Genomic DNA, 27534 nt, shown 5'->3' on the forward strand with positions numbered 1-27534 from the left:
TCTAGACTTTTGATTTTAAAGTCCCATGATCATGCCCATCACAGTAGTTGATAATGGGAATCTTCACTTAAGGGCTATGGAAGAGACACATTTCTGTGGGGATGAAAAACCTTTAAATGCCTTCTATTAACTGAAAATACATGAAATTTTGGCATCTTTTATTTTTCTCCCCAGTTAAAATTATTCACATGGCAATTTGTCCTTTTCAGTGAAACTCCCAGATGAATGGATTATTTTTTTTTATAACAAATCAACTCCAAAATGAATAGTAACAGTAAACTCCTCTTTTACCACCTTTTCTCTTCAGCATTGCTCCAGCCTCACCACAACTCCCTTCTCTGCTTGGTGGTGACTGTCCTTTTTCCAGAGCCTCTGAAAGTTCAAACTGGAAAGAATCCTCCAGCTTCTTGAAGACTCTCATCTCCAAGAGGACCTGTCCCCATCACATATATACATACAGAAATAAAGATTCTACTCTGGGTCACATAGCCAGAAAATAATAGATTGGAATGGCCCAAAGACCCAAGAAAGCGGGAAAAGCCTACATTTACTTCACCCCTAAGATTCACCTTCTTTCCTCATCATCTTTTTAGTAGCAGTGAAAGTGTTAGTCACTCAGACATGTCTGACTCAATGCGACCCCATGGACTGTAGCCTGTCAGACTCCTCTGTCCATGGAATTCTCTAAGCAAGAATACTGGAGTGGGTAGCCATTCTCTTCCCCAGGGGATCTTCCTGACCCAAGGATGCCCCATTATCTTTTTAAAGACACTTAAATATAGTGAGATGTAAGCCTCAGAGAGGTGATATGACACAGTGGTTGAGAACATGAGCTCTGAGGCTGGAGTGCCTAGATTCAAACCCTGGCTCTGTAAATAACAGCAGTGTGACCCTGGGTAAGTTATTTAACTTTGCCATGCCTCAATTTCCTTATCTGTAAAATGGGCATGATAATGATGTGTAATTCATAGGACTGTGATGATTAAATGATCAAAATGTACATAAAACCTCCAGAATGGTATCAGTGCACAGTAAACATGGCTATTATTACTACGTTTTTCTTTTTTCTGCAAAGACAAGAATTTGAGCAACCAGCTTGCCTCTTAACAGTTTTGTCCTTCAGCTTTTCAATTCAAAGTTAACTATGCATCATGAGCATCTATTACTTGCTCAAGTTCAATGATTTAGTCATTAAATGAAACTTCCTAGGTTAAGCTGGTGGGCTTCCCTGCGGCTCTTGGCTTTATTTCATCTGATTGCCTTGAAAGTTGTTCATGAAAGACAACCCTTGTCCAGAGGTTTTCCATAACAGAGCTTTCACCTCCCACACGTGTCCAGTCTGCAGCACTAATTGGATTACACTTCGCATTCTCATGGAGTCTGGGCTCTGAGTGCAATGACTACGAATTTAACCAGATGGGTACAGTGCTCAATGTGGAGAAAAACAAAGCTGTAAAACTTCAGGGAATGAAATGGCAACTTTCTGCAACACGCTTGGGGCACAACTATTTAAGTGAATTGTGGAGATGGAGGAAGAGACGACCAGGGTATGAAAGTGAAAAATGAGGAGCGGGGAGAAGGAAGTGAGGGGTAGACTGCTTGGCGTGGTGGAAAGGAGCTGGGATTTGCCCTTGCAATGCCAAAATCCTGGTTCTGCTGCTTATCAGCTGTGTGACCTTCCACAAAATCACTCACCTTTCTGAGCCTTATTTTTCCAGGGTTTTTAAATGGGATCATCACCATCATCATCATCTCACTGACCTCACAGAGTTGCTAAGAGGCTTATAAAAGAGGATGTGCATGAAATGCTTTGGAGAAACTGCCAAGCAAAGAGCAGGGTTACTAATCACTCTTTGAGGACCACAGAGGTTAATGTAAAGTGATGGAAAGGAGAGGTAGTGGGCTTTTGAAACACTATGGTAGAGGAAAGATATTCAAAAGACAGCTTAAAAATAACCCCTGAGGGTGTGAACCAGCTTTCATCGGGCAGCCTGAGCAGAAGCAGGAAGACAAAGCATGGACTGTTCTGGTCCCATCACACACACCAGTCCATGCTGCATGCTCACAACGAGAGAACAGAATGCTCAAAAGTGATCAGCAGTTTGTAGCCTCCACTGCTTGGCAGAATGGCCCTCCAGTGATGCCAGCACCCTAATCCTGGAACCTGTGAATATGGGTGTAACACAGCAAAGGGACTTTGCAGATGTAAGCTGGGCCTTAAATTATGGACAGCATACTGGATTACTCAGGTGGACACATCTAATCACTAAGCCCTTTAAAAGCAGAGAGCTTTCTCTGGCTGGAGACAGGAGAGATGAGGCCAAAGGGAGGTCAGAGAGATTCAAAGTGTGAGAAGGACTCAACTAGCCAGAGCTGGCTTTGGAGGTGAAGGGGGCCAGGAGCCGGTGGCGGGGTGGGGGGGTGGGGGTGGTGGCAGGAAGCCTCTAGAAGCTGAGAAAGACCTTTGGTTAACAGCCAAGAAATGGAGACCCTGGTCCGACGACAGCATGAAGCTCAGCTGTGCCAGCAACCTGGATGAGACTGGAAGCCAATTTTTCCCAGGAGCCTCTGAAGAAGAGCTGGCTGGCTATCACCTTGATCTCAGCCTATGAGACCCCGAGCAGAGAAACCAGATGAAAGCTACCCCACCCAGACTTATGACTCACAGAACTGAGATAATAAATTTGTCTGGGGATGTGTCATAAAAGCAATGGGAGACTACCACACCTCTCAAAACAGCCTTGATCCCATCTTCCTCAGACCTCGGCTGGCCAGGTTCTCATGGGCTGAGACTCATGCTCCACACTCTGTCCCTACCTCCCAGGTAAGTGGCTCTGGGAACAAGAGTTTGTCCCTCTGTGGCTGCATGACTAACGTCCATTCTTCCACAAACCCACTCCTGGCCCCAAACTGTGCCACTCAGACATCAGTGAGCATCCCCTTCCATCTTGCCAAGGAAAGACACACAGTGCAAAAACCACCAGGCTGGAAAGCCTGAGAGTCAAGCTAGAGGCCTGGGACAAACCTTTTATCCTCTCAGGGCCTTAGTATCCTTGTCTTTAAAATGATCAATCAGATGCTGTCTAATATATGTTGCTGGTGACTTTAGAGGTCATATCTTGGCTATACCATTTCAAACAAGCCTTGAGTTAATAAAGAGCTTTCCTTTTCACAAAGCATAATGGATACATTTTTGTATAGAATGATGACTCTGGAGTCAGCGAGAAATGGATTAACATTCTCACCACTCAGCTCAAAAGCGGTGAGTGCCGTGGTTGGCAAGGGACTAAGCCTCTCTGAGCTAACACACCCATTACAGATGGAATTGGTAAGGATAATGCATAAGGGTTTACACAATGCCTTGGCTGGACAAAATGCTCAATTAAGTGGTAGTTTCTAGGATGAAGAAAACGATGATGACAATGAACTTTTGTTGACCAAGTTCTCAATAGACATTCAAGAGCCATGATCTTCTCTTATATATTGAGGTCTGTGCTCCCATGTCTCACAGAGATCCCTGAACAAGTGATCCTGAAATTTACTTAGAGCTGAGAAGTCGAAAAACTAACTAACCAGAAAGCATCTCATTTGTCTCTTCAATAGAGGAGTAGGGCTTACTTAATAACGTCTCCTCTGACAGGAGAAAGATAAAATGTCGGTTTAATGACAGAGCATTGATTTTCGTTGGATCCACCGTCACTTTGGTCCATCTCTGCCATTTACCGAGCAAAATCCCTCTCACAGACTACACAGGCAAATCAATAAAGATGGACCACCTGCTTGAGTATTTGTGGCCTTGACTTGTCAAGTTAGCATCTAGACCAAAAGGTGAGTCACTCTCTTAAGAAAGTTGTTCTGATGGTAAATTTGGGGTCCTCCCCCAAAGACCAGTTCATGACAGATGAGGTTTTAGGTAGCTGGAAAGAGCAAGCATAAACTAAGAGGCCACGTGCTCCAGAGCCCAAGAGCTGCAAATACTGAGCCCACACTCCACGACTACTGCAGCCTGGGCGCCTAGAGCCCGTGCTCCACAGCAAGAGAAGCCACTGCCATGAGAAGCCTGCTCACGGCAACTAGAGAAAACCCGTCTGCAGCAATGAAGATCCAGTGCAGCCCAACAGTAATTAGTTAATCAAAAACAAACTAGGGGGCACACATCTCCCACCTTGGCTGGGCTGTGCCTTGGGAAGGTCCTGGTTAAAATACCTTGACCTCAGCTTCCTCAGTGGTGACGGGGAGACTGTGGTGATCTTAGAAAAGGCCACATGCAGAGAACTTCCCCCCTAACCGATAAACCTGTCTGCAGGCCTTTATAAATTACTGGCTGTACAGAGTCCCAGCCTGGATATGGAGGGTGCACCCTGAAGAACCAGAAAACAAGGGCCTTTTTCTTGAGCCACTAACAACCCAGGAGGGAGTTTGTACTAAAGACAACTCAATTAGGCTGAATTAAATGAAACAGGTAACTTCAGAGACAGCTGCTTTTCCCCAGATCAGAATACTATAATAATAGCATCAGGTTTCAAACAGTTAGATTACATTTTCAGAGATAATATGCTCAGAGAGCACAACAGATGAGCTTTTTAAAAATGTAATGGAGGCACCGTACACAGGCCTACGTTGCAGGAAAGGAAGCCCTCCTGGATGGATAACAGACAACAGAGGCTTGCATTTCTTTTTCCTCTTCTTAGAGCCAAGTGCCCCATATTAGCAGTCTCTCCTCAGATAGGAGTTAGGGATCTTGAGAAACTAATGCCATTCTTTTAGGTCACAAGGCTGCTAATTGGGGCAGAGCTTAAGTATCTTCTAGAAGAGTCCAAAGGTTTTGGAACATTTACGAATGTTAATTTTTTAAGGTGAGGATGGAAATATCCAAGCCATGCTGTAATGTTGCCTGTATACTCATCTGATAAGACTGCACAGGCACTCAGTGTATAACACAGCAGGACAAGTGTTCATCCTGCCAAGCATCACAAAGGAGAACATCAGTCAGGATGCGTATGGGGGCGAGGAGGAAAAACAAATGGGCAGTACTGAGACTTCAGCTACCAGTCACCCACAATCATCAGACTTATGACTTCGTAAGCATATCTTTTACAGGCTATATTCATACTATTTGGTGAGAGTAAAAATAAAATAAGGCCGAAGAACAGTGATACATTTCCTTTCTTGACTAGATGGGTATTGTGTAATATCTCTAAGTCTGCTCAAAGGTAAGTGTCAAAGCATCCTTTAATAGACCAAGTATGTGCATAAAAAGAACACTTACCCCAAAAATACATATCTGAATTATATGAGTGTGCTTCATGGTGTCAGGTGACTTCTCACAAACAAAGATATTTGTGAAATGATGCTTTATTTTTCTACCTGCTCAGAAACTTCACAATTTTTATTTCTTTTCCCTTATTCTGAAAGGAGGTAGGTTTGTTTCCAGGGTGCTTTTGTGGATTAATGAAGTAAAATATCATTTGGAAGAATGAAACCAAAAGCTAAATTAAGTATCCATATTTAGGATGGCATGAGGATCTCAGAATATTGAAGTCAGTATGTTACTACTGGTGTATGACTAGGATAACAAGTTACATACAAGCCCTGCAATTTGGAAATCATCTCTGGCTACAGAGGCACCTATTCTTCATCATTTAAATCAGCCTGTCCTGAGGTGAAGAGTTAAAGCAGATACAAAATTTTCTGACAAACTGCATTTAAAAATTTGTGCTGCACAGACTTCAATAAGTAATACCACCACACTGATATCCTAAATTTAATCCTGTGTGGTCAGCAGTAAGGCTTATCTCAAGAGGCCATTCTGAATCAACGTGTCATACAACCAGAACTGGGATTTTTTTTTTTCCCTTTATTTTGACCCAGAGCCTGTGAGTGCCTTTTAAGGACTCGATTCTTCTATAGTTGTTATGTATGCGCTTAAGTAGCATCAACTCTTCCAGGCCAAAAATTAGTGCTTAGTAAGCTGTTCTTCCAGTTCAAGAAACAAGGATTTTCCAAGCTCTTATTCACTCACAACCTCCCTTCTACACACACAGAGAACATGCGGTGGGTGACATGGTCACAGCCCTGTCTGCTTTCCTCCTCTTGCTCCTGTTCTGAACCCCATCCACTTTCTCCTTTGTCACCGCAAACCCTAACAAGGTAGCAGTAAGCCCTCACTTTCTGATTCATCAGGACCCCCTCTGTTCTCCACCAGCTATAATTTGCTTTCTGTTACTCTCCTCTCTGCAATTATCATTCTCAAAATGCACTAGTTCCAGACCAGCAACATCAGCATCACTGGGGATCTTAACAGAAGTACAAATTATTGAACCTCATGTCTGGGGATGGACCCATCAATCTGAGTATGAAAGAGCCCTGCAAGTGATCCTGACACATGTGAAAGTTTGAGAACCACCATTCCATGGAGACTGCTAGCATGGTGGTTACCAAGGTGACCAAAAATCAGTTCTCATCTCTCATTGTTCATCGCTGAAGAAAACCCCTTCTTATGGGAAATCGTACATGGTACCTTTGATACTGCCCTCCCCAGTTCCCCTTCTACTTCTTGAACTGTTCCTTTTCATTCTCCCCCACCTCTTCCTGTCTCCTTAAAGCAGATTTTTCCAAGCAGTTACTGCCGGCCCTCTTCTCTTCACTCCATGCATTGCTCCCTGGGAAATTCCATCCACTTCTCTGGCTCAGGTCATGATGGCTAATGAGCTTCACCTCTCCATTTCTATTCTCTGGCTTTACCTTTAGCTTCAACTGCTTTGGCATCAGTTTCAAAAGCCTCAAAGACCAACTGTGACACAAATTACCTCAAAACCTACTGTGAGTCATAATACAGAAGTGTCAGATAACTAATCAACACCTGTCTTACCACATCTGTATCTCCCTGAATTTCCACTCTTCTTCTGCCTCCCAATCCCTTATATATAAACCTCTTTCTCTCCACCATTTCTTGTTTTCCAAATACCCACCAAGTCCTTTTGCCTACACTTGCCTCCAATCTTTCTCATATACTTTGCTGTTTTACTTAACAGATTATTTTTTGGCTCTGCATGGAGCAGGAGTACAATCTGAGTGCTTTAGAGTGAAAGTCAAGGAGACAGAGTTTATGACTTGTTGTAAGGAAGCACTTTCTAAGTCAGGTGTTCACAGATGGGATTCCGTCTCTAGACATGTTTAAACACAGGCTGGCTGATGATATAACAGAGGTTCAACAGCCAATGAGTGGCTGGACTTGATGACATTTGATATCCCATCCAACCTTGAGATTATATGGGTCATTTAATCACCATTTTCTTTCAAGTCCTCATTGCTCACCTCTTCCCCACATTGCAAACAATGTTTCAGTCCTCGATCTATGTCTGATGCTTCAGGAAGTCCTGGTTTTCCTATGCTTTTCTTTGTGGCCTTATTTTCCCACTGCAAATCCTCACACATATATATGAAGATTCGTTCATTCATTTGCCCCACCTACTATATGTGAGGCACTGGAAAAACAGCCTTCATATACCTTCTAGATGGAGGGCCTACATCATAGGCTATAGCACAGACCCAGCAATCTGAGTTTTAATACGCTGTCCAGGTGACTCTGCTGCTGGCTAAAGTCTGAGAACTACTGAAATAGGCTAAAGTGTGCATGAAGTTTCTGTAGAAGGTCATTATGTGACAAGGGACTTGTCTCTGGTGAATCCAAATGCCATGGCAACCATCTGATTGGAAGAACTGCTTATAACGATGCTTCTCAGGAAAATTTTCGGGAAGCACACCTTAGTTTTTTTAAATGCCTATTTTCATGTCATATTTTGTCAAGCACACATGAACTTGGTTAAACTCACTAAACTATATCAACTATTCTTCTATTTATCCTTCTGCACTGAACAGAAGCAGAGTGAATTTGAGTGCTAGATCTCACAGAACTGAACTCTAAAGATTTTCAGACAAATGTAATGGTTTCCAAGTTGTTTAACTATCAGCTCAGCTTAGGGAACATGATTACATAAGACGAATTAAAAGTTTGAAGTTAGATTGCCAATGATCACCATGAAATCAAATCAAAGAACATACTGAAATCTCCTCTTCATCCCCAACTTCTCAAAAACCAAGGAGAAACAAGCTTAGGAAGGCAATATAGCACAGTAAAGGTAGTCCTCATCCAGTAGGATTTTGGGGGAGGAGGGCTTAAAAAAAGAGGGTAGGAGGGCTTCTGAGTAAGGTAATATATCTGCAAATTTTATTAACAAAATATTATTAACATAGGAGGACACTACCCATGGTAGGATCCGAAGCCACCTGGGAGGGTTACTGGCTATACTTGGATTTCAAGTTATATATAGTGGAGGGAGTAATTTGCATGGGGAAAAAAGGAATGTTCAGACCAAAGATGCTTTCTAAACAGTGGGGCTTTCTGGGAATTAGGATGGGGAACTCTCACCTCTCAAACCCAGCCTCAACAGACCTGCAGATAAATTCTGCCTCCCAAGTGTGGAGAAATCACAGGGAAGACTCTAAGAGGAAAATTTCCATCTTTGCTTCCCGCTCCCCAACCCAGCCTAACTTGAAATAGCTATTTTTGGTGCAGCAACCAGCTCTCCCATGGGACAAAGGCCCCTCCTCCCCAGCTTGTCTTCCTTGTCAATGATGGGAGCACACAGGACAAGAGCTAAAAGAAACACCATCGTGACACAGCATGCTACTAACCTGCTCATGAACTTGTACCGGCGGGGCAGGTAATAGATTTTTCTCCTGGAAGAACAGCAAAAATGAAGCCAGTCGAGAAGAAAACCCATCGTCAGTTACAGTTTGAACTAGCAAGGAAGGAAAGGAGATTGAAGATAGAAGCCTGTAAGAGGTGAAGAAGAAAAAACTAAAAAGAGATTAACAGTGAGAAATGTAGTGGGAACGCAGGGCATGCATTTTTGACTCATGAAATCATATGAAATAGTTTCTATTGACATTGCTTCCTCTCCTTGTTACCATCAATTTTTACACTTGCTCTTCACCTATAGAACCTGTGCAGAGCAATAATTTGGAGCAATTGGTATTTGTATGAATTCAGCTGAGGTCAGCTTTTTTCTTCTCTTCAGGATACAGAGATAGATTGCCAGCCTGCTTGCAACATACATAATTTAACAGGCACACTGTTACATTAACAAATATTTCTACAGCACTTTAAGTTTAGAGAATGTTTCTGTCATCTGATATAGGCAAAGGTAATATAAATTATATGTAAAAATATATGTTTTTACAACCAGTATGGGAAGGACACTAACAAATAAGTATCAACAGCCTGCTGGAAATAACCACACCAGCACATATTGTCTAACCCCTGGCCCTTGTGTATTGTTAATTAAAGAGGTAAACCAAGGAATCCCGGAAAAAACTCTTCTTAAAAATCAGACTTATTAAGGGTCTGTTGTACTTCTATTACATATTAAATGTAATTAATGTAATATTAATTAAGGTATTACAAATGCAAATTCTGAGTATAGTGTGAACAGAGAACATGTGCATTAGATACTTCTAAAAATGCAATCTCTCTTTTCCATGGTTTTGACTTCAACCAATGGGTACAAATGGATGAATAGTTTGCATGGATTTTGAACTAAGATATTAGAGAAAATTGGAAGTTTATACACCAAAACTTTAGTGCATATCTGTGAAAATTTGAACACATATCCCATGTTATAAAGAGGCAGATTATAGAGACAATAGAAAAATCAGTGGCTGCCAGGGGTCTGGGCTGGGGGGAGAAGGGATAGAGTAAAGGGGATTTCAAGGGCTGTGAAACTATTCTGCATGATACCATAATAGGGGATACATGGCACCTTGAATTATCCAAACCCACAGAATTGTACAAGACAAGAAGTGAACCGTAAACTATGGACCACTAAAACAAACACCACCATGACAGAGCATGCTACTAACCTGCAGATAGTAACAATGTGCCAATACTTATCCATCAGTTGTAACAAATAAACCACAATGCAAGGTATCAATAGTAAGGAGGCTGTAAGAGGGGTGGGAGGAGGTCTATGGGAACACTCTGTACTATATTCAATTTTCTGTAAACCAAAAACTGCTCTAGAAACTGTCTATTTAAAAAGTCTATATGCTTGGACACACAGGTATTTAGCAAAAGCAGGTTTTAGTGACCATTTCCCGCAAGAAATCTATTCCTCAACTTCCTTTTAAATATCATAGAAACAAAAATCCAAGGAGACTAAATCTGGGATTCAGAAGTACAGTCTATAGAAAATAATAAAGGTAAGATTCTTGGAGGCATTTCAATGTCCAAACTGATGCTTGAACACTTTGTTGAACTGATATGTCAGGACAATTCCTCTTTTGGAAATACACGCTGGATAAAAAAGTCATGTAAATTTTAAATGCACCAAGTTGTATCAAGTGAAGCTATGCGTAGGTAAAATCACATCAATATTAATAAGGCCAACTCATGGCCACTTGTTAACAGTATTTCCTCCTAAAATGTTGTCCTGCAGGAATTCCTATCATGTAAAATTATTATTCACAGTTGTTATGGCTTTCATTTTATTGCCTGGATCACATTCTCTGAATGCTGCATAAGAGAAGTATTCATGTTGCTTGCAGGCGGCACTCTTCTGCTATTATGTAATGAGCGCACAGAGGTGTTGTCTATGATACAGCCAGTTTCCTTAGGTTTTACTACCTTACTATTATCAAAAGGTAGACATTTTAAGCTCTGTTGGCTTTAAGCTGTTGGTTTGATCTATGACTCTATCTAAGCATATATTTATTTTCCCTTTGGTCCTTATGTATGACATAGCATTAATTCACATTGATAAATTACTGATTGTGCAAACAACTGTTGACGGAAACAAAATTGGTATTCCTTCTCTCTCACTGATTACATATATTACATATATATATAGATACATATATATAAAATTTAAACAATCCTTGGGTTCCAAGATTTTCTTTGTAACATTTTAAAAACAAAAATAAGTGAAAAATTTAGAACTACTTTAGTCTCAGTTCCTTTGAGAATTCTGCCTTAAGGAAAATACATGGTAGAAGTATCAGCCTCTATTTTGAATTTGTATTAGGACACAAAGACTAATAAAGAAAATAAGATGCACTAGAGAGATATATTACAGGCTTATGAATGGAAATTGCCCTTCCCTAAATGTGTTCCTAGCATCTCTTCATTTCTAAGAATATAGATGGATCTTTGTCTCAATAACTTTCCACAGCTCATTAACAGCTATACTTTAGAATTGGCCATCTGCCTAATTTCTGCCCTCTGACTTGGTCGTATTGGCAAATGTTGAACCAAAAGTAGAAAGTATTTAATTCTTTTGTCCCTTAAGAACTGTCCTTGGTACTAAACCCCTCCACCTCCTTTAAGAGATTCTATTATTTTTACGTATCTTGGCATTCATAATTTAAGATTTAATACTTAATTTCATTTCTATCTAGCAAACAATCACTTTTTCTTAATCTATAGGGAATATAAGAATATTCACTCTGAGATGGAGGAAAATTAATCCTTTAAAATAACTAAGAAATTCATGAAAAGTACTTTATATTCCCCACTCCAGTGTTCTTGCCTGGAGAATCCCAGGGACAGGGGAGCCATCTATGGGGTCGCACAGAGTTGGACACGACTGAAGCGACTTAGCAGCAGCAGCAGCAGGAATAAATATCAATGGTTGTGGTTTGCACAGTATTTATGACTTGACTCTTAAAATGCAAAAATAGTTGTTTAAAAAAATAAGGTCACGTTTTCCTGAAATTTCTTGAACTTGCAGCAATGGAAGTAGACTGTAATTTTTTTCTGGAAGGGACCAGTCAGTAAGGACTTGTACCACTGGTCCAGACATCTGGCCATTTAAAGAAGCACGGTTTTTAAAATTGGCACTTTGGAAATGAAAATGCCACTTGGAAAATATTTCTTTCTCAACAGTCTATCCTTCTAAGGACTGCATTAGCCAGGCATTTTCACAAAAAGTCATGAAGTCATCATTAGCCATGAAGTTACTTATTGCATTTCCTACACATTTAAAGGGTTTTTTCCTCTAACAGTTTCAGTCTGCATTTTGATTTTATTTGTTTTGATAGAGGAGTGCACTAGCAGCAGAGAGAGTAGGGGAGAAATACTTTTACACCTACCTGAAAGGCATTCTTACATTCATTTGTTCTGCATATCTTCCAAGTACTTCCCATGGGGCATGCAACTTCACAAAGATAATGTCACTATTTATTAGAGAGGACTGAAACAGAAAAAAGAAACTAAATTGAAAAGTATATCCAAGTCTCCTATGGTTTCAATTGAACTGGAACTTAGAACACATGAACTTGTACAGAGTATAAGATCAGAGGGCATTTTTCAGCAATCAGCTGGGTCCTTATGTGTGCACATATCCATTCAATCAATACCTTACTGTGAGTCAGGCTCTGGAGAACCAGCAGGGAAGAAGAGAGATACAGATGGCATTTACATTCTGCAAATACACACATACAAAAGGAGACAGGCAAAAACAAGTTAACAAGAGAAAGAGATTCAGAGAGTTGAGTGTTCTGAAGACAACAGAGTCTTGGGAGAAAAAGTTAGAGTAGGATACCCATTTCCTTGGACAAAGGGTCAAAAAAAAAAGTCCTCTCTGAGGAGTGGACATGTGAGTTGAGATATAAAGAAGGAGCCAGCTGGGTAAAAAGCTGAATGTTCTGGGTGCAAAGCCCCTAGGCTGGGAAACAGCTTAGTGTGTACTATAGGGGAGGGGCAAGGAGGAGGGTGGAGGTGCTGGGGTGGATTAATCACAGAGACTGGCATGAGAAGAGGCTGGAGAGGTGAGCAGGAGCTAGTATGCGGTGCTTCACAGGCCACAACAACACAGTTACACTTTATGCTAGGTACATGGGGAAGTCATTTTGATTTAGGTGTTCAAAGACCACTGCGGCTGCCGCATGGAAGAGAAAGAATAAGGGAGAGTCACAGTGAAATGGAGAGAGAGATGCTCTCAATCATTCAGGCAAAAGCAATAGTTGGTGGTGGGGATAAAGGGAACTAACAGATGTGTCTTAAATCTGGCCAGCATCAGCAAGGCTTTTTCAAAGGACTGTGCTCTTCGGCCCCAAAGCTTTCCCTTCTTCGGGGCTTTTTATCAACACAGAACTTAGGGCCGTAAAACTAGGACTTCACACTCCATTAACTACCCAACAGGTTTTGGTCTGTGCCTCTGGTGGCAGGGACATCCCTTATTAGATTTCCTTTGGAAGTCATTTCCCAGGGTGAGGGCTGAGTTGTGGAAGGATGTGGAAGAAAGATGAGAAACAGTTAAGCCAGAGCTTAATGAGCCAAATGGCCAATTACTTATCCTTATCTTTTCACACAGGGTTATCCTGAACTGCATACCATTTAAGTGTTCATAGTTTAAGAAAATCAATTTAAAATTTCATAGTTTAAGATGTATTGGGCCTTCGTGGCTGAACTCTCCTTATAACAGTATCTATACACAAGCCAATATTTCTACACACCTGACAAAAAAACCCTCAACTTTATGCTTTAGCAGGGGTACATTTGCACTGTAGGGAATTGTTTTTACATTGCAGATGAAAGGCAACTGTAATTCATTTTTCGTATTTTCATTCAGGGTCTTCTTGCTGGGCTTATAAATATTGTATTTAAGGCCTAAGAACGCCTCAAGATATTATGGAAAAGCCAACTGTTATCAACAACAACATTCTCAGAAACTTGGGTGATGCTGACTTTCCCATGGGGAGAAGGGCCAGGATCCAAGTACACAATGGTGAAGGGGAACCCCTGATATTGGTTAGGAAAAAAAAATCAAATTTTCTGGCAGTTCAGGCTGAAATAAGGTTTTATCTTTCAACGTAGGACAAGCAGACACCTACCTTTAAGCCCCCTGAGAACAAGGAAAGCTTCTGTTATTCATTGGTTGAATCCTTTGGCCCCAGAACAGTTCCTGCTATAGAGGGAGCTCTCAGCCGATATTTGCCTGGTGGTGGTGTAGTTGCTGTCGTGTCTGACTCTGTGATCCCATGGACTGTAGCCCGCCAGGCTCCTCTGTCCATGGGATTCTCCAGGCAAGAATACTGGAGTGGGTTGCCATTTCCTTCTCCAGGGGATCTCCCCAAACCAGGGATTGAATCTGGGTCTCCTGCATTGCAGGCAGATTCTTTACCAACTGAGCCACCAGGGAAGCCCTGGTGAAATGTGAACAGTTCGTTCTGGCCCAGGTAAAAATTGGGAGCCCTACGTAGCAGGAAGGCTAAAATAAAATTTTAAAAAAGAAAAAAGAAAGATATGCTTTAGAGTCTGGGAAGGTTTTGCAGCTTCCTCACTTGGGAGGTTTCATGATGATACTAGGAATTCTTTAAATTTGCCTAGTTTTCTGACAAGGTTCTCACTTCCTGTTGTTTCTTCTCCATCTTCTCATGAGAGGAAGAGTAAAATTGTGCAAAATAAAGAAGACAAATGGCCATGGGACTGATTCACAGAATCAACCAAACCTTGATTTAGAGCATGAAATCTTAGAATATACTCTCTTCACAGAATTATTGCGATTGCTAGTTTTACAGAAAATACATAATCTACCTCAAGAATAATCATTTTGTAGATCTCCCATGAATATATGAACACACTAGGGAGGATACAATATCCCATTTGGGGCGTATTCTAAGTGTCATACTTCTGTGTATGAAAAAGCCAAGTTCATTATCTGAACACGTACTGAGTCAACTAAAATTCTAATGTGGGATTTCAACCATTTTCTGCATAAATGAGCAACTGCTTTGAGTCACTCAGTATGATTTTAAAAAAACCCTCCATTTTCTTATTATTTCAATTATAACAATGAGTATAAAGCCTGTCATATTTATTTTATATCATCACTTTACTATATTTAGTGCTGTATAATTTTACAAGCACTTTTACACATTACCTCATTTTATTCTTAAACTTGTAAGAGAGGCTTTAATTTCTTAAAAAAGGAAAGAGACTAAGCAATTCACCCACAGCTAAACTGAAAGTTTATTTCACTCAAATCTGAGTCCCCACCCACATCCCTTGACTCTGTCCATTTTATCTGATAAACTCTGAGGTTTAAATAAATCCATGGCTTTTACATGCATTGAAGACACATAATCTCTGAATTCTTTATCAGTTTACACAAACAAAGAGGGGAAATTAAGCTATATTTAAGATTATCTTGATAATCTTGAGAAAAATGTTAACTGAATTCCTTGAATGATGATGGGTGTCTATTCCTGTGTTATGTGTGTGGAGGGGTCTGCATCTGTGCATGCCTGCATCTATGTGTGTATGGGGCTTATTTTCTGTTTTTAAGGAGAAACTGAACTTCAGTTCAGAAAAATAAATGTGAAACATGACTGCTAATTATATGGCTCATACATCACTCTTTTTCTCGAGTACTGAATGATTACACTACTGGGTCTAAATAGGTTTTCCTTCTTATTAAGTATTCCTTTCCACATAAATCCAAGTGTGCAAGTACCAAAATGAAGAGAAATGGAAACGATTTTTTGAAACAGAGTTGTTTCATTCATATACTACAATAAAAACCCCTTAGGTTAGAACCTTGGGGAGAAGAAAAATGACCATTTAGAGGAGCTTGAAAAATCTCCTTAGAAGAATGACTGGAGAAATTAAAAAGTACCATGGAAAACCCCTGGAATAGAAAAAGGTAAGAGCCACAGAAAACTTTTCTTCTTTCTTGTTCATTCAACAAGAACATATTGAACATGATCTATGTATAGATTCTGGGAATGCAAAGATATATAAACTGTGGTCCTTGTCTTGGAGGTTAGATAAGGTAACCATAAGGAAAAAAATAAATAGCATGCCATTATCTAACCCAACCAATCCACCTTTTAAAAATGTATAAATGTACACATCTCTTCACCTCATGACCCCCAAAACAATGGCTGAAAAGAGGACACTGATGGAGAAAAGGTTTGGGAGTGGGGGAATGGAGGCATCACAAACTTACTTTAGGACATACTAAGTTCTTAACGCCCATGAAAAGACATCTTGTGGGTGGATAAATGAGTCCAGACCAAACTGTGTCTGGAGCTTAGGAGAGCAGTCTGAGTCAGAGATACAAAATAAATATGGCCAGGAGATAGACAATGTTTAAATCCATGGGATTGGATAAGGTCAGTTCAGAAGAGAATACAGGGACAGAGCCACGTGGGTAGCTGCAACATAGAGGTTAGATGGGGATGCAGACCCTGAGGTTCAACGGCACATATTGACATATCTACCTCTTACCAGCTCTGTGATCCTGGCCAAGCTACTCAATCTCTCTGTGCCTCTGTCTGTTCAACTGTAAAATGGGAAATGATAGCAACAGCTATCAGTTGAGTTGTATTCAGTTCAGTTCAGTTCAGTTGCTCAGTCGTGTCCAACTCTTTGCGACCCCATGAATCACAGCATGCCAGGCCTACCTGTCCATCACCAACTCCCGGAGTTCACTCAAACTCATGTTCATCAAGTCGGTGATGCCATCCAGCCATCTCATCCTCTGTCATCCCCTTCTCCTCCTGCCCCCAATCCCTCCCAGCATCAGAGTCTTTTCCAATGAGTCAACTCTTCTCACGAGGTGCCCAAAGTATTGGAGTTTCAGCTTTAACATCAGACCTTCCAAAGAAATCCCAGGGCTGATCTCCTTCAGAATGGACTGGTTGGATCTCCTTGCAGTCCAAGGGACTCTCAAGAGTCTTCTCCAACACCACAGTTCAAAAGCATCAATTCTTCGATGCTCAGCTTTCTTCACAGTCCAACTCTCATATCCATACATGACCACTGGAAAAACCATAGCCTTGACTAGATAGACCTTTGTTGGCAAAGTAATGTCTCTGCTTTTGAATATGCTATCTAGGTTGGTCATAACTTTCCTTCCAAGGAGTAAGCGTCTTTTAATTTCATGGCTGCAATCACCATCTGCAGTGATTTTGGAGCCCCCAAAAATAAAGTCAGACACTGTTTCCAACATGTCAAATAGATGTCTCCGCATCTATTTGACATGAAGTGCTGGGACCAGATGCCATGATCTTAGTTTTCTGAATGTTGAGTTGTATTAAATGGCATAAAACAGGTAAGGTACTCGTAGTACATCCAAAAACATGTTAGTATTATCTCTAAGAAGGGCCATAGCACACTGGTGGTCGGGGGAAGAACACAGCACTACTGGTTACCTAGTTACAATCTGTGAATGTGACAAATAAGAAACTACTACCTGAAAAGGATTTTCCAGGCTTTGACTACAAGTCTAAACCAGAAGAAATTCTGAAAGTCAAGTTCCCAATGCCCATCTCCTTTCCCTCCACAGTCCCTACATATTCCTCCAAGGACACCCATTCATTCATTCATCAGACATTCACTGAGTGACAACTACATACCAGGAATCAAGACTGTCAGGAGAAATAACAATAACTTCAGATATGCAGATGAGCCACCCTCACTGCAGAAAGTGAAGAAGAACTAAAGAGCCTCTTGATGAAAGTGAAAGAGGAGAGTGAAAAAGTTGGCTTAAAACTCAACATTCAGAAAACTGAGATCATGGCACCCGGGCCCATCACTTCATGGCAAATAGATGGGGAAACAGTGGAACCAGTGACAGACTTTATTTTGCGGGGCTCAAAATCACTGTGGATGGTGACTGCAGCCATGAAATTAAAAGACGCTTGCTCCTTGGAAGAAAAGCTATGACCAACCTAGACAGCATATTAAAAAGTGAGATCTTTACCAACAAAGTTCTGTCTAGTCAAAGCTATGGTTTTTCCAGTAGTCATGTATGGATGTGAGAGTTGGACTATAAAGAAAGCTGAGCACCAAAGAACTGATGCTTTTGAACTGTGGTGTTGGAAAAGACTGTTGCGAGTCCCTTGGACTGCAAAGAGATCCAACCAGTCCATCCTAAAGGAGATCAGTCCTGAAAATTCATTGGAAGGACTGATGCTAAAGCTGAAACTCCAATACTTTGGCCACCTAATGCAAAGAGCTGACTCATTTGAAAATACCCTGATGCTGCAAAAGATTGAAGGCAGGAGGAGAACGGGACAACAGAGGATGAGATGGTTGGATGGCATCACCGACTCAATGGACATGAGTTTGAATAAACTCCAGGAGTTGGTGACGGACAGGGAGGCCTGGCGTGCTGCAGTCCATAGGGTTGCAAAGATTCGGACATGACTGAGCGACTGAACTGAACTGGCATATCAGGTTCTCTGCCAGATGGTTAGATATATTACAGTCACCCAAATTTACAGTCTGGAGACAGACATTAAACAACAAATAAACATATGAGTTAAAATTAAGAAAAGTTGTAAAAAAGATAAGAATATAGTGCTGCGGTCCAGAAGAAGCGGGGTACTTGCTTTAGTTGCTTTAGATCAGCCATTTGATCCCTGCAAGCATAACATACAATCTCAGATTCCAAAGGTGAGAGGGACGCCAGCCATGGGAGAAGCCAAGTGAAAAGCATTCCAAGCAGAGAGAACAGCAAGTATGAAGACTCAGAGATCAGAGACCACACCAGGAACAAAAGCCTCCAGTGACTGGACACTGTAAAGTGTGAGGCAGGGAGAATACCTGATCACAGGGCTGAAGAGGAGACCTGGGAACAGACCCTGCCAGGCCAGGTTCAATGCTGTTAGGAGTCTGGATTTGATTTTCTAAGGTCAATGCAAAGTTACCAATGGGTTAAAGGCAGAGAGGTGATGGCATCACTTGTTTCAGAACATATACCCTGGGGACTTCCTTGGTGGTCCAATGGCTAAGATTCTGGACTCTTATGCAGGGAACCCAGGTTTGATCCCTGGTTAGGGAAGTAGATGCCACAACTAAAGAGTTTGCCGGCTGCAACTACAGGTCCCGCATGTCACAACTACAGAACCCACATGTTTCAACAAAGACTGAAGATCCTGCATGCCACAACTAAGACCCAAGGCAGCCAAATAAATAAATGTTTTTTAAAAATAAAGCACAATTTCAGTAACCCCTGGGCAATTCCTAGAGGGAGCATAGGACTGAAAAGTTCACTAAGACAGTTACTCCAGGAGGCCAGGTGAGACAAGACAGTGGCTGGAACCAGAATGTGGACATGACTACAGGGGAGAAATGGACAGATTTGAGATTTACCTGGAGGTAAATTTGGGATTGGTCCAGTGAGAGTGAGAAAAAATCCAGTGTCTTAGATTCCTGTGCAGGTTGCTTTGCCCAGGAAACTAGGATGGTTACTACCACGCACTGATACAGAGGACGTCAGGGAGAAGAAGGTTGCTGACTTTGGGATATGCATGCTTGAAGTACCTGGGTGACAGTTACACAGAAGATAAGTAGGAAAATGGATACAGGAGTCTGGCTCTCAGAGGGTGGGACTTACTGAGAATCGCAGGCGTGTAGCTGATATTTAAAAGCACAGAACTTGATGAGATCACCGAAGGAAAGAGTGGAGGAAAATGGGAAGGAGCAAGTCTCAGGGCACACTAACACTTAAGAGGTTTGGAAGAGGAGAAAGCAACCATCAAAGAGGACTGAGAAGGAGCCATCAGAGAAGGAGGTGGGAAACAAAGAGAGGGACAAAGCAGAAGCCAGGAGAAATGGGTTTCTAGAAGGATGAAGTGATCAGCAGCACTGGATAAGCCAGGCGCAGTTTCGGTCACCCTTCCTGTGGATACTGGGCTGTTGCATAGAGGTGACCTTGTCCAACAGTGCCCCTGGTCCCAGCCTTGCTGCTGCAGCCACCCTTCACCTGCTTACCCTGCCCATGGCCGGGTCCTGATTCTAATGCAGAGCTGAGGGGGATCTCTGCTCTCATGGTGTCCAGCTTGTTCCTTGAAGGAAAACAGGGAACATCCATGTTCCAGCTGGTTCTCCTGAGTCACAGCTTTATTCGAGACAGGCACACAGGTACTATGCCATGTCCCTCTTCCAGCACACCTCTGTCCCACACAGCATATACCAACCAGTGAACGAAGCCCACAACTCCCCTGGTCCATGCTGGTCAGAGAGCTGTCAGCTATCTGAGAATATCTCATTAAGAGATTAGAAGTGGCTCTGTACTCAGGATTCTGAGGCTGTGGTTTTCCTACACTTTCTCTAAGGATTCCCAGGTGCTGAACACTCCTGGCAATGTCCCAGGTTTCCCCAGATGGACATGCAGCAGGGACCTCCCTCCATCATGACATACATATATCTCTGATTTCAGAGATAAATCTCACTGCAATTGTGAGTTTTGTTTGACCCTATGATGCTTGTCTGAATGAGATCATGATCATGTACAGAGTCATACGTGGAGGATATGTGTGCATGCAGAAGAAATGGACTAGACCTCACGTCTGCCACAGAAACCTTATTCTGGGAAATTTTTATCAATCTATTTTCATTTCAGGTCCATTTTCGCTGATTGGGTTCTAATGAAACAGGATGGTGGCCCTTTTTAAAAGGTAGCAGGAGAAAGGAAAGCAATTTTAAAGGATTTGGTTAATCATTTTTTCATTAAATATTTATTGCATGTTTATTAACCACTTGCCTTGTGCTGGGGAAGGGTCATTTATGTTGTCATAAGGCAACTGGCTTTGGGCTATAACAAAAATGAGATCATTCCTGTCCCTGAGATGCTAATACCTAAGCCACAGAGATAGAAACTATACGTGAAATTTGGTAGAATTACACAAGAGCTATATGATGATATGCAACCTTTCTTTGGACACTGAATAAAAATAGAATGGAGCAAGCATATAGTGTAATTGTTAAAAGTCCCAGCTTTGGAGTTAGGGGTCAAGTACCAGACCTGGTATTAGCAGCTAGTGACCTTGAACAAGGTGTTTATAATCTCTGTAAGCCTCAATTCTCTCATCTGTGAAACGGGAACAACAGCAGCACTTATTTCAAAGTTCTTCTGAGGACTATAGGGTTTAAGGGATGCAAAGTACTTAGCTAGTTCCTTATGCACATAAAATACTCTTTAAATGGTAAGAAGGAAGGCTTGTGAATTATTAAAGTGAAAGTGTGTCCCACTCTTTGCAACCCCAGGGAGTGTAGCCCATCAGGCTCCTCTGTTCATAGAATTCTCTAGGCAAGAATACTAAAGTGGATACCCATTTCCTTCTCCAGGTAATCTTCCCAACCCAGGGACTGAACCCAGATCTTTCGCATTGCGGGCAGATTCATTAGAGCATTTGAAAATATGGTTTAAAGTTAAAGCTTTAATTGAGAAACAAGATTTTTTTCTTCCTACCTGGTTTCCCGATTTTGGCCATGAAAATATAGCTATGGAACATTAGGAACAAAGAGGTGTTTGCCTGGAGGTTATGAGGAGGGGCAGCTTCATGTGAAAACGGAACAGGTTCCTTCCCATGGACATCGCAGAGTGAGGGTCTGGCTCACAGAAAGCCGCCTCGCTCTCACTTGTAAGCTCATTTGATTCATCTAAGATACAAGTGCATCCTGGGGTTATATTTGTGCCAAACAGGGACAGGGAACAGGTGAGTAGGGAAGGAAACAGGGGTCTGTTTGGAAATAGCCCCCATGGGTCTAGGTCAGTCCCAGGGTACCCTAAAGTCAACTAGGGGCCCTGCAAGAGGCTGTCGAAATTAAAAAGGTCACCTCAGCTCAAAAGATGATCCCCATAACCTTGAAGACAACTGTCTTAAAAGAGCTGAAACTTCATTAGAGCAGAGAAGACTAAAGGAGACCTAGGCTTAGGTACTTTCCAGAAGTCTCCTTGATGTCACTTGTCAGGTGATCACTGGCCAACAGCCAACCACATGCTGCTCTGTGGTGGAAAGAATGCCTGGGCCAGGTCCTGTCTTGCGAACTTGGGTGAGTCACCTCACTTCTCTGACTATGAACTTCTCACTGGCCACACAGAAACAACCTGATCCCCAGGGCTGCAAACTTTTGGGGCTATTCTACCATACAGATTAAAACAACCTGTGAAACATGGCAAAAACTGCCCAGTCCTGGCTCTGACTGCCTCTTAGAATTGGAGCCTGGCCTCTTCTCTGCCCTCAGTTTCCTCATCTGCAAAACATGGACTAGAATCAGTCTGTTCCAAACTCATTCAGCAGAAGGGTACCTGGAAATCACAGTAGTCTCTGCAGCTGACCATGCATCTCACAACATGAACTGTAACTTAGCATTTTCTTGGGCTCCAAAATCACTGTGGATGGTGACTCCAGCCAGGAAATTAAAAGACGCTTGCTCCTTGGAAGGAAAGCTATGACAAACCTAGTGTGTTAAAAAGCTGAGACATCACTTTGCCGACAAAAGTCTGTACAGTCAAAGCTATAGTAGTCATGTACAGATGTGAGAGCTGGACCATTAAGAAGGCTGAGCACTGAAGAATTGATGCTTTCAAGACATGGTGCTGCAGAAGACTCTTGAAAGTCCCTTGGACTGCAAGGAGATCAACCAGTCAATCCTAAAGGAAATCAACCTTGAAAATTCATTGGAAGGACTGACGCTAAAGCTGAAGCTCTAATACTCTGGCCACCTGATGCAAAGAGCTGACTCACAGGGAAAAAACCCTGATACTGGGAAAAACCTTAGGCAGGAAGAAAAGGGAGTGACAGAGGATGAGATGGTTGGATGGCATCACTGACTCAATGGACATGAGTTTTGAGTGAACTCCAGTAGATAGTGAAGGACAGGGAAGCTTGGCATCCTGCAGTCCATGGGGTTGCAAAAAGTTGGACATGACTGAACAATTCACTACTCATCCAGTCATGTCATCCACAAAGCTTCACTGAGGGCCTGCTATGAGTAGGGACTGTCCTGGGTGCTGGGCATATACCTGTGGGTGAAACAAACTAAATCCCCATCCTCACAGAGCTCAAGTTCTACTGGGGACACAACCCTCAATAAATAAGATACATGATACTGCCGAGGGTGTGCTCCGAAGAAGAATAAAGAAGGGAGGGAAATAGAAAGTGATGGTGAAAAGGAAATGCTATTTTAGACGGAGTGCTGTGGACAGGCCTTTTGATAAGGTGACATTTGAACAGAAACCTGAAGACGTGGAAAGGAGGCCATTCCATTACCCAGTGAAAGTGTCTTCCAGGCAGAAATCAAAGGATGAGGGCCCGAGGCATAAAGACACTCCATGATGCAATCTATTCAGCACAAAGGGTCACATTGGGGTAGCCGCTTGCCTCTCTCCACTACCCCCTCAGGCAACTACAAGGATTTCACTCTCTCATAACCATACTGTCAGGAGAACAGAGCAAACCCACAAAATTCTGGGGCAAAAAGGAGAGATGAATTTCCAATTAGGAACTCAGATACGACTCTCAGAGAAAAACTAAATAGCAGAGTAGAGGTGGGAGCAGTTACAGAGTGTAACACACGCTACGTAGTGTTTTAGGGCTTTCCCACACATTAAATAACGTCATCTTCACACCAACCCCATGAGGCAGGCAGCTTCATTAGCCTGTTCCACTGCAGATGAGGACCTAAAGCACAGAGATCTGGGCTAAGATTACACAGCGAGGAAGGAGGGAGCCTGGATTCTCACCAAGGCAGCTGGGCTCAGACCTGCTGCTTCACGAGAGGACAGCAGGGCTCGTGAATGTATGTTCTTGTGGATTCAATTCCATCATCATTTTATTTTTTGAAAAATGCTTAGTTATACATTGAATTCCAAGGTACAGCAGTTTCCTTTAAATATGCTAATGACATTTTATTGACTATGCCAAAGCCTTTGACTGTGTGGATCACAATAAACTGTGGAAAATTCTGAAAGAGACAGGAATACCGGACCACCTGACCTGCCTCTTGAGAAACCTATATGCAGGTCAGGAAGCAACAGTTAGAACTGGACATGGAACAACAGACTGGTTCCAAATAGGAAAAGGAGTACATCAAGGCTGTATATTGTCACCCTGCTTATTTAACTTCTATGCAGAGTACATCATGAGAAATGCTGGGCTGGAGGAAGCACAAGCTGGAATCAAGATTGCCGGGAGAAATATCAATAACCTCAGATATGCAGATGACACCACCCTTATGGCAGAAAGTGAAGAGGAACTCAAAAGCCTCTTGATGAAAGTGAAAGAGGAGAGTGAAAAAGTTGGCTTAAAGCTCAACATTCAGAAAACTAAGATCATGGCATCCAGTCCCATCACTTCATGTCAAATAGATGGGGAGACAGTGGAAACAGTAGCTGACTTTATTTTTCTGGGCTCCAAAATCACTGCAGATGGTGACTGCAGCCATGAAATTAAAAGACACTTACTCCTTGGAAGGAAAGTTATGACCAACCTAGATAGCATATTCAAAAGCAGAGACATTACTTTGCCAACAAAGGTCCGTCTAGTTAAGGCTATGGTTTTTCCAGTAGTCATGTATGGACATGAGAGTTGGACCATAAAGAAAGCTGAGCACCGAAGAATTGATACTTTTGAACTGTGTTGTTGGAGAAGACTCTTGAGAATCCTTTGGACTGCAAGGAGATGCATCCTAAAGGAGATCAATCCTGGGTGTTCATTGGAGGGACTGATGTTGAAGCTGAAACTCCAATACTTTGGCCACCTGATACAAAGAGCTGACTCATTGGAAAAGACCCTGACTCTGGGAAGGATTGAAGGCAGGAGAAGAAGCGGACGACAGAGGATGAGATGGCTGGATAGCATCACCGACTTAATGGACATGAGTTTGTGTGAACTCCAGGAGTTGGTGATGGACAGGGAGGCCTGGCATGCTGCGATTCATGGGGTTGGCAAAGAGTTGGACATGACTGAGTGACTGAACTGAACTGAATGACATTTGTGAATGAATGTCAGGTCAGTGGTTAAAAAAAAAAAAAAAAGTTGAAGCCTGGTTCTGCCACTCACGTTCCCCGTGTGTTCCTGGCATGCTCCTAGTTCATAAGCCTCAGTTTCCTGATTTGTAAAATGAGGAGAGTATCAAGTATGATTGCCCTGAAGCTACATGATCATATTGCAAGTAGCTCTAAAGAATTTCCTTCTTCCTCCCATAGCTACTGAACGCATGGAGAACATGTTACTAGTTTACAGCTGATGGTAGAATTTTTTTTGGTATATCTGGAACCTAGCCTCTGAAACAGACAGAGAAATGTACACTTCTGGAGGGCTGAAAGGTTCAGAGCAATTGCTAAGCAATTTCAACCCCTTTCAGTGGGGCTGCCATCAACTCAGCTGTGTGTCACTGGGCAAATGACTTCTACTTTTCTGAGCTTCAAGTTTTCTCCGAAAAATGAGGGCATATGTTTCTAAAAAGGCCTTTTTGTTTCATTTTACTTTTTCATTCTTGGTTCCCTAAGGGCTCCTCAGAATTTCTGAGTGTAGTTTCAAAAAAGCTCTTCAGCTGATTCTGACGCAATTCTCTCTCCACAACTCATGTACCTGCACACACACACACACACACACACACACACACACACACACACTCTCTCTCTCTCTTTTCTTTTCTCCCTCCCTCCCTCCCTCCCTCCCTCTCTCATTATGCCCTGGTAGAGAAAAGCCTCTGAGATACTGTATGTTCCTAAATGGTCACAATGCTCATTCCTTGAAGATAACATTAGCATCAGCCAGGAAATAGGACTTCTCTGGTGCCTCAGATGGTAAAGAAATCGCCTGCAATGAAGGAGACACGGGTTCAACTTCACAGGGTGGGAAGGGCCTCTGGAGAAAGGAATGGCTACCCACTCCAGTAGTCGTGCCTGGGAAATTCCATGGACAGAGGAGCCTGCAGGCTACAGTCCATGAGGTCACAAAGAGTCAGACACAAATGAGCAACTAACACTAACAGATAGGAAACAGATGTATGAAATTGCTCCCCACTCCTCCTTGGCATATCTTTACATGAGGCTCCCCAAGGACTCCATCCAGACTCTAGTCTCATTCTACCTGTTCTCTCTGGAAGACTGCATCCCTTCCCAATGGCCTTAGGTGTCGCCTATCTCCCAGATCCCTATCTTTGGTTCAGACCCTTCCTCTGAGTTCCAGATCAGCAACAATGGCCAACATACTATCTACCCCTGATAATCTCATGGGTGCATCACACCCAATGTGTCTAAACCAGATCCACTTTCCTGGAAAACACTGCTCTTCTCACTGTCCCCAGATTCAGCAAATGGCACAATCAGCCTCTTAAGTCCAGGAGTCACCTTTGACTTCTTTTTCCTTAGACCGCATTCAGTCAATTGTTGTGTCTTACTGATTTTACCTCTTACATTTCTCAAATCCATCCATTTCTTTTCATCTCCACCACCACCATCCTCCTTTAAGTCTCCATCATCTAGCTCCTTGAAGACTTCTACAAGCTGGGCTCCCTCTAGTTCCATTCTTGGCTTGTGTATTCTCGCTGACATCAGAGACATCTTTAAAAATACACTGTGATCCATGGTATCCCATGACTGTCTGGAAAATCACTAAGGTGGCCAATGCATGATCCAGGGACTCCTTTACCTTGTATCATTTTTCCTTTCTCTGGGTTCCAGTCACACGGCCCTCATTTCTTCTTTCCATCACCAGACTCCTAACAGCCTCAGTGTTTTCTCATATGCTATTTTCTCTGCCTGATAAATTCCTGCTCCTTCAGGTTACAAGTTATGTGACAAATTGAATTACAAGACAGTCCCCAGGATTTCCACCCTACTTGAGTACACACCCTTAATAACAAAATAGGTGGAACCTGTGAATATGAGGGGATGGCATTCCTGGGACTGGGATACTAAACTGTTAACTTTGAGTGAATAAACAGAAAGATTATCCTGGATTGGCCTGAATCAATCAGGTCAGTCTTTGAAACAGTTTCAATGTCAGAGAGGTCCTTCTGCAGGCTTTAAAGAACTAAGTTACCATGTTGTGAGAAAGCCTGGGAAGACCAGGAGTCATGAGCAGCCCCTAAGAGCTGAGAGCAGCCTCTAATTGACAGCCAAGCAGAAAAGGGGGGACTTTAGTCTGACAACCACAAGGAAACAAATTCTGCCAATAACTATGTAAAGGACCTTGAACTCAGAAGGAATGAAGCCTAACGGAAATCCTAATGGCAACCTTGTGGCATCCTGATTGGAAGACCCCAGTGAGTTGTATCCAGACTTATGGCCCACAGAGAAACTATGAGATAATAAACATGGACAGTTCTAAGCTTTTAAAGTTTGATGTAATCTCTTTTTTTTTTGCCAGTATATTTTATTTTATTTTTTGACATCATTTGTCTGTCTTTTTATTTTATTTTTAATTTTATTTTATTTTTAAACTTTACAATATTGTATTAGTTTTGCCAAATATCGAAATGAATCCACCACAGGTATACCTGTGTTCCCCATCCTGAACCCTCCTCCCTCCTCCCTCCCCATACCCTCCCTCTGGGTCGTCCCAGCAGCAATATAAACCTAATACAGGCTTAATATATTAGTTTAAGATTAACACATACACACTACTATGTATAAAATAGGTTAGCAACAATGACCTACTGTATAGCACAGGGAACTGTACTCAGTATCTTGTAATAACCTATAATGGAAAAGAATCTGGAAGAGAATA

The 27534-nt window shown here is 42.1% G+C and overlaps 1 protein-coding gene across 15 annotated transcripts in view; it reads right to left on the reverse strand.

The window, feature by feature from the left end:
* The window catches only part of ANO4 (anoctamin 4), a 434080-nt gene that overhangs the window by 130324 nt on the left and 276222 nt on the right, over window positions 1-27534 (reverse strand). For 13 of the 15 annotated variants that reach the window (XM_027542020.1, XM_027542022.1, XM_027542021.1 and 10 more), the window contains 2 exons: window positions 12151-12251; window positions 8698-8742 (listed from right to left, as the gene is read on the reverse strand). In XM_027542020.1, coding sequence (XP_027397821.1) covers window positions 8698-8742; window positions 12151-12251 — 146 coding nt within the window. The remainder of the gene's footprint in view (window positions 1-8697; window positions 8743-12150; window positions 12252-27534) is intronic. The other 2 variants (XM_027542023.1, XM_027542019.1) reach the window with 1 other exon arrangement.

This window comes from Bos indicus x Bos taurus, chromosome 5, assembly GCF_003369695.1.
Source record: "Bos indicus x Bos taurus breed Angus x Brahman F1 hybrid chromosome 5, Bos_hybrid_MaternalHap_v2.0, whole genome shotgun sequence".
In the NCBI taxonomy this organism is placed as follows: domain Eukaryota; kingdom Metazoa; phylum Chordata; class Mammalia; order Artiodactyla; family Bovidae; genus Bos; species Bos indicus x Bos taurus.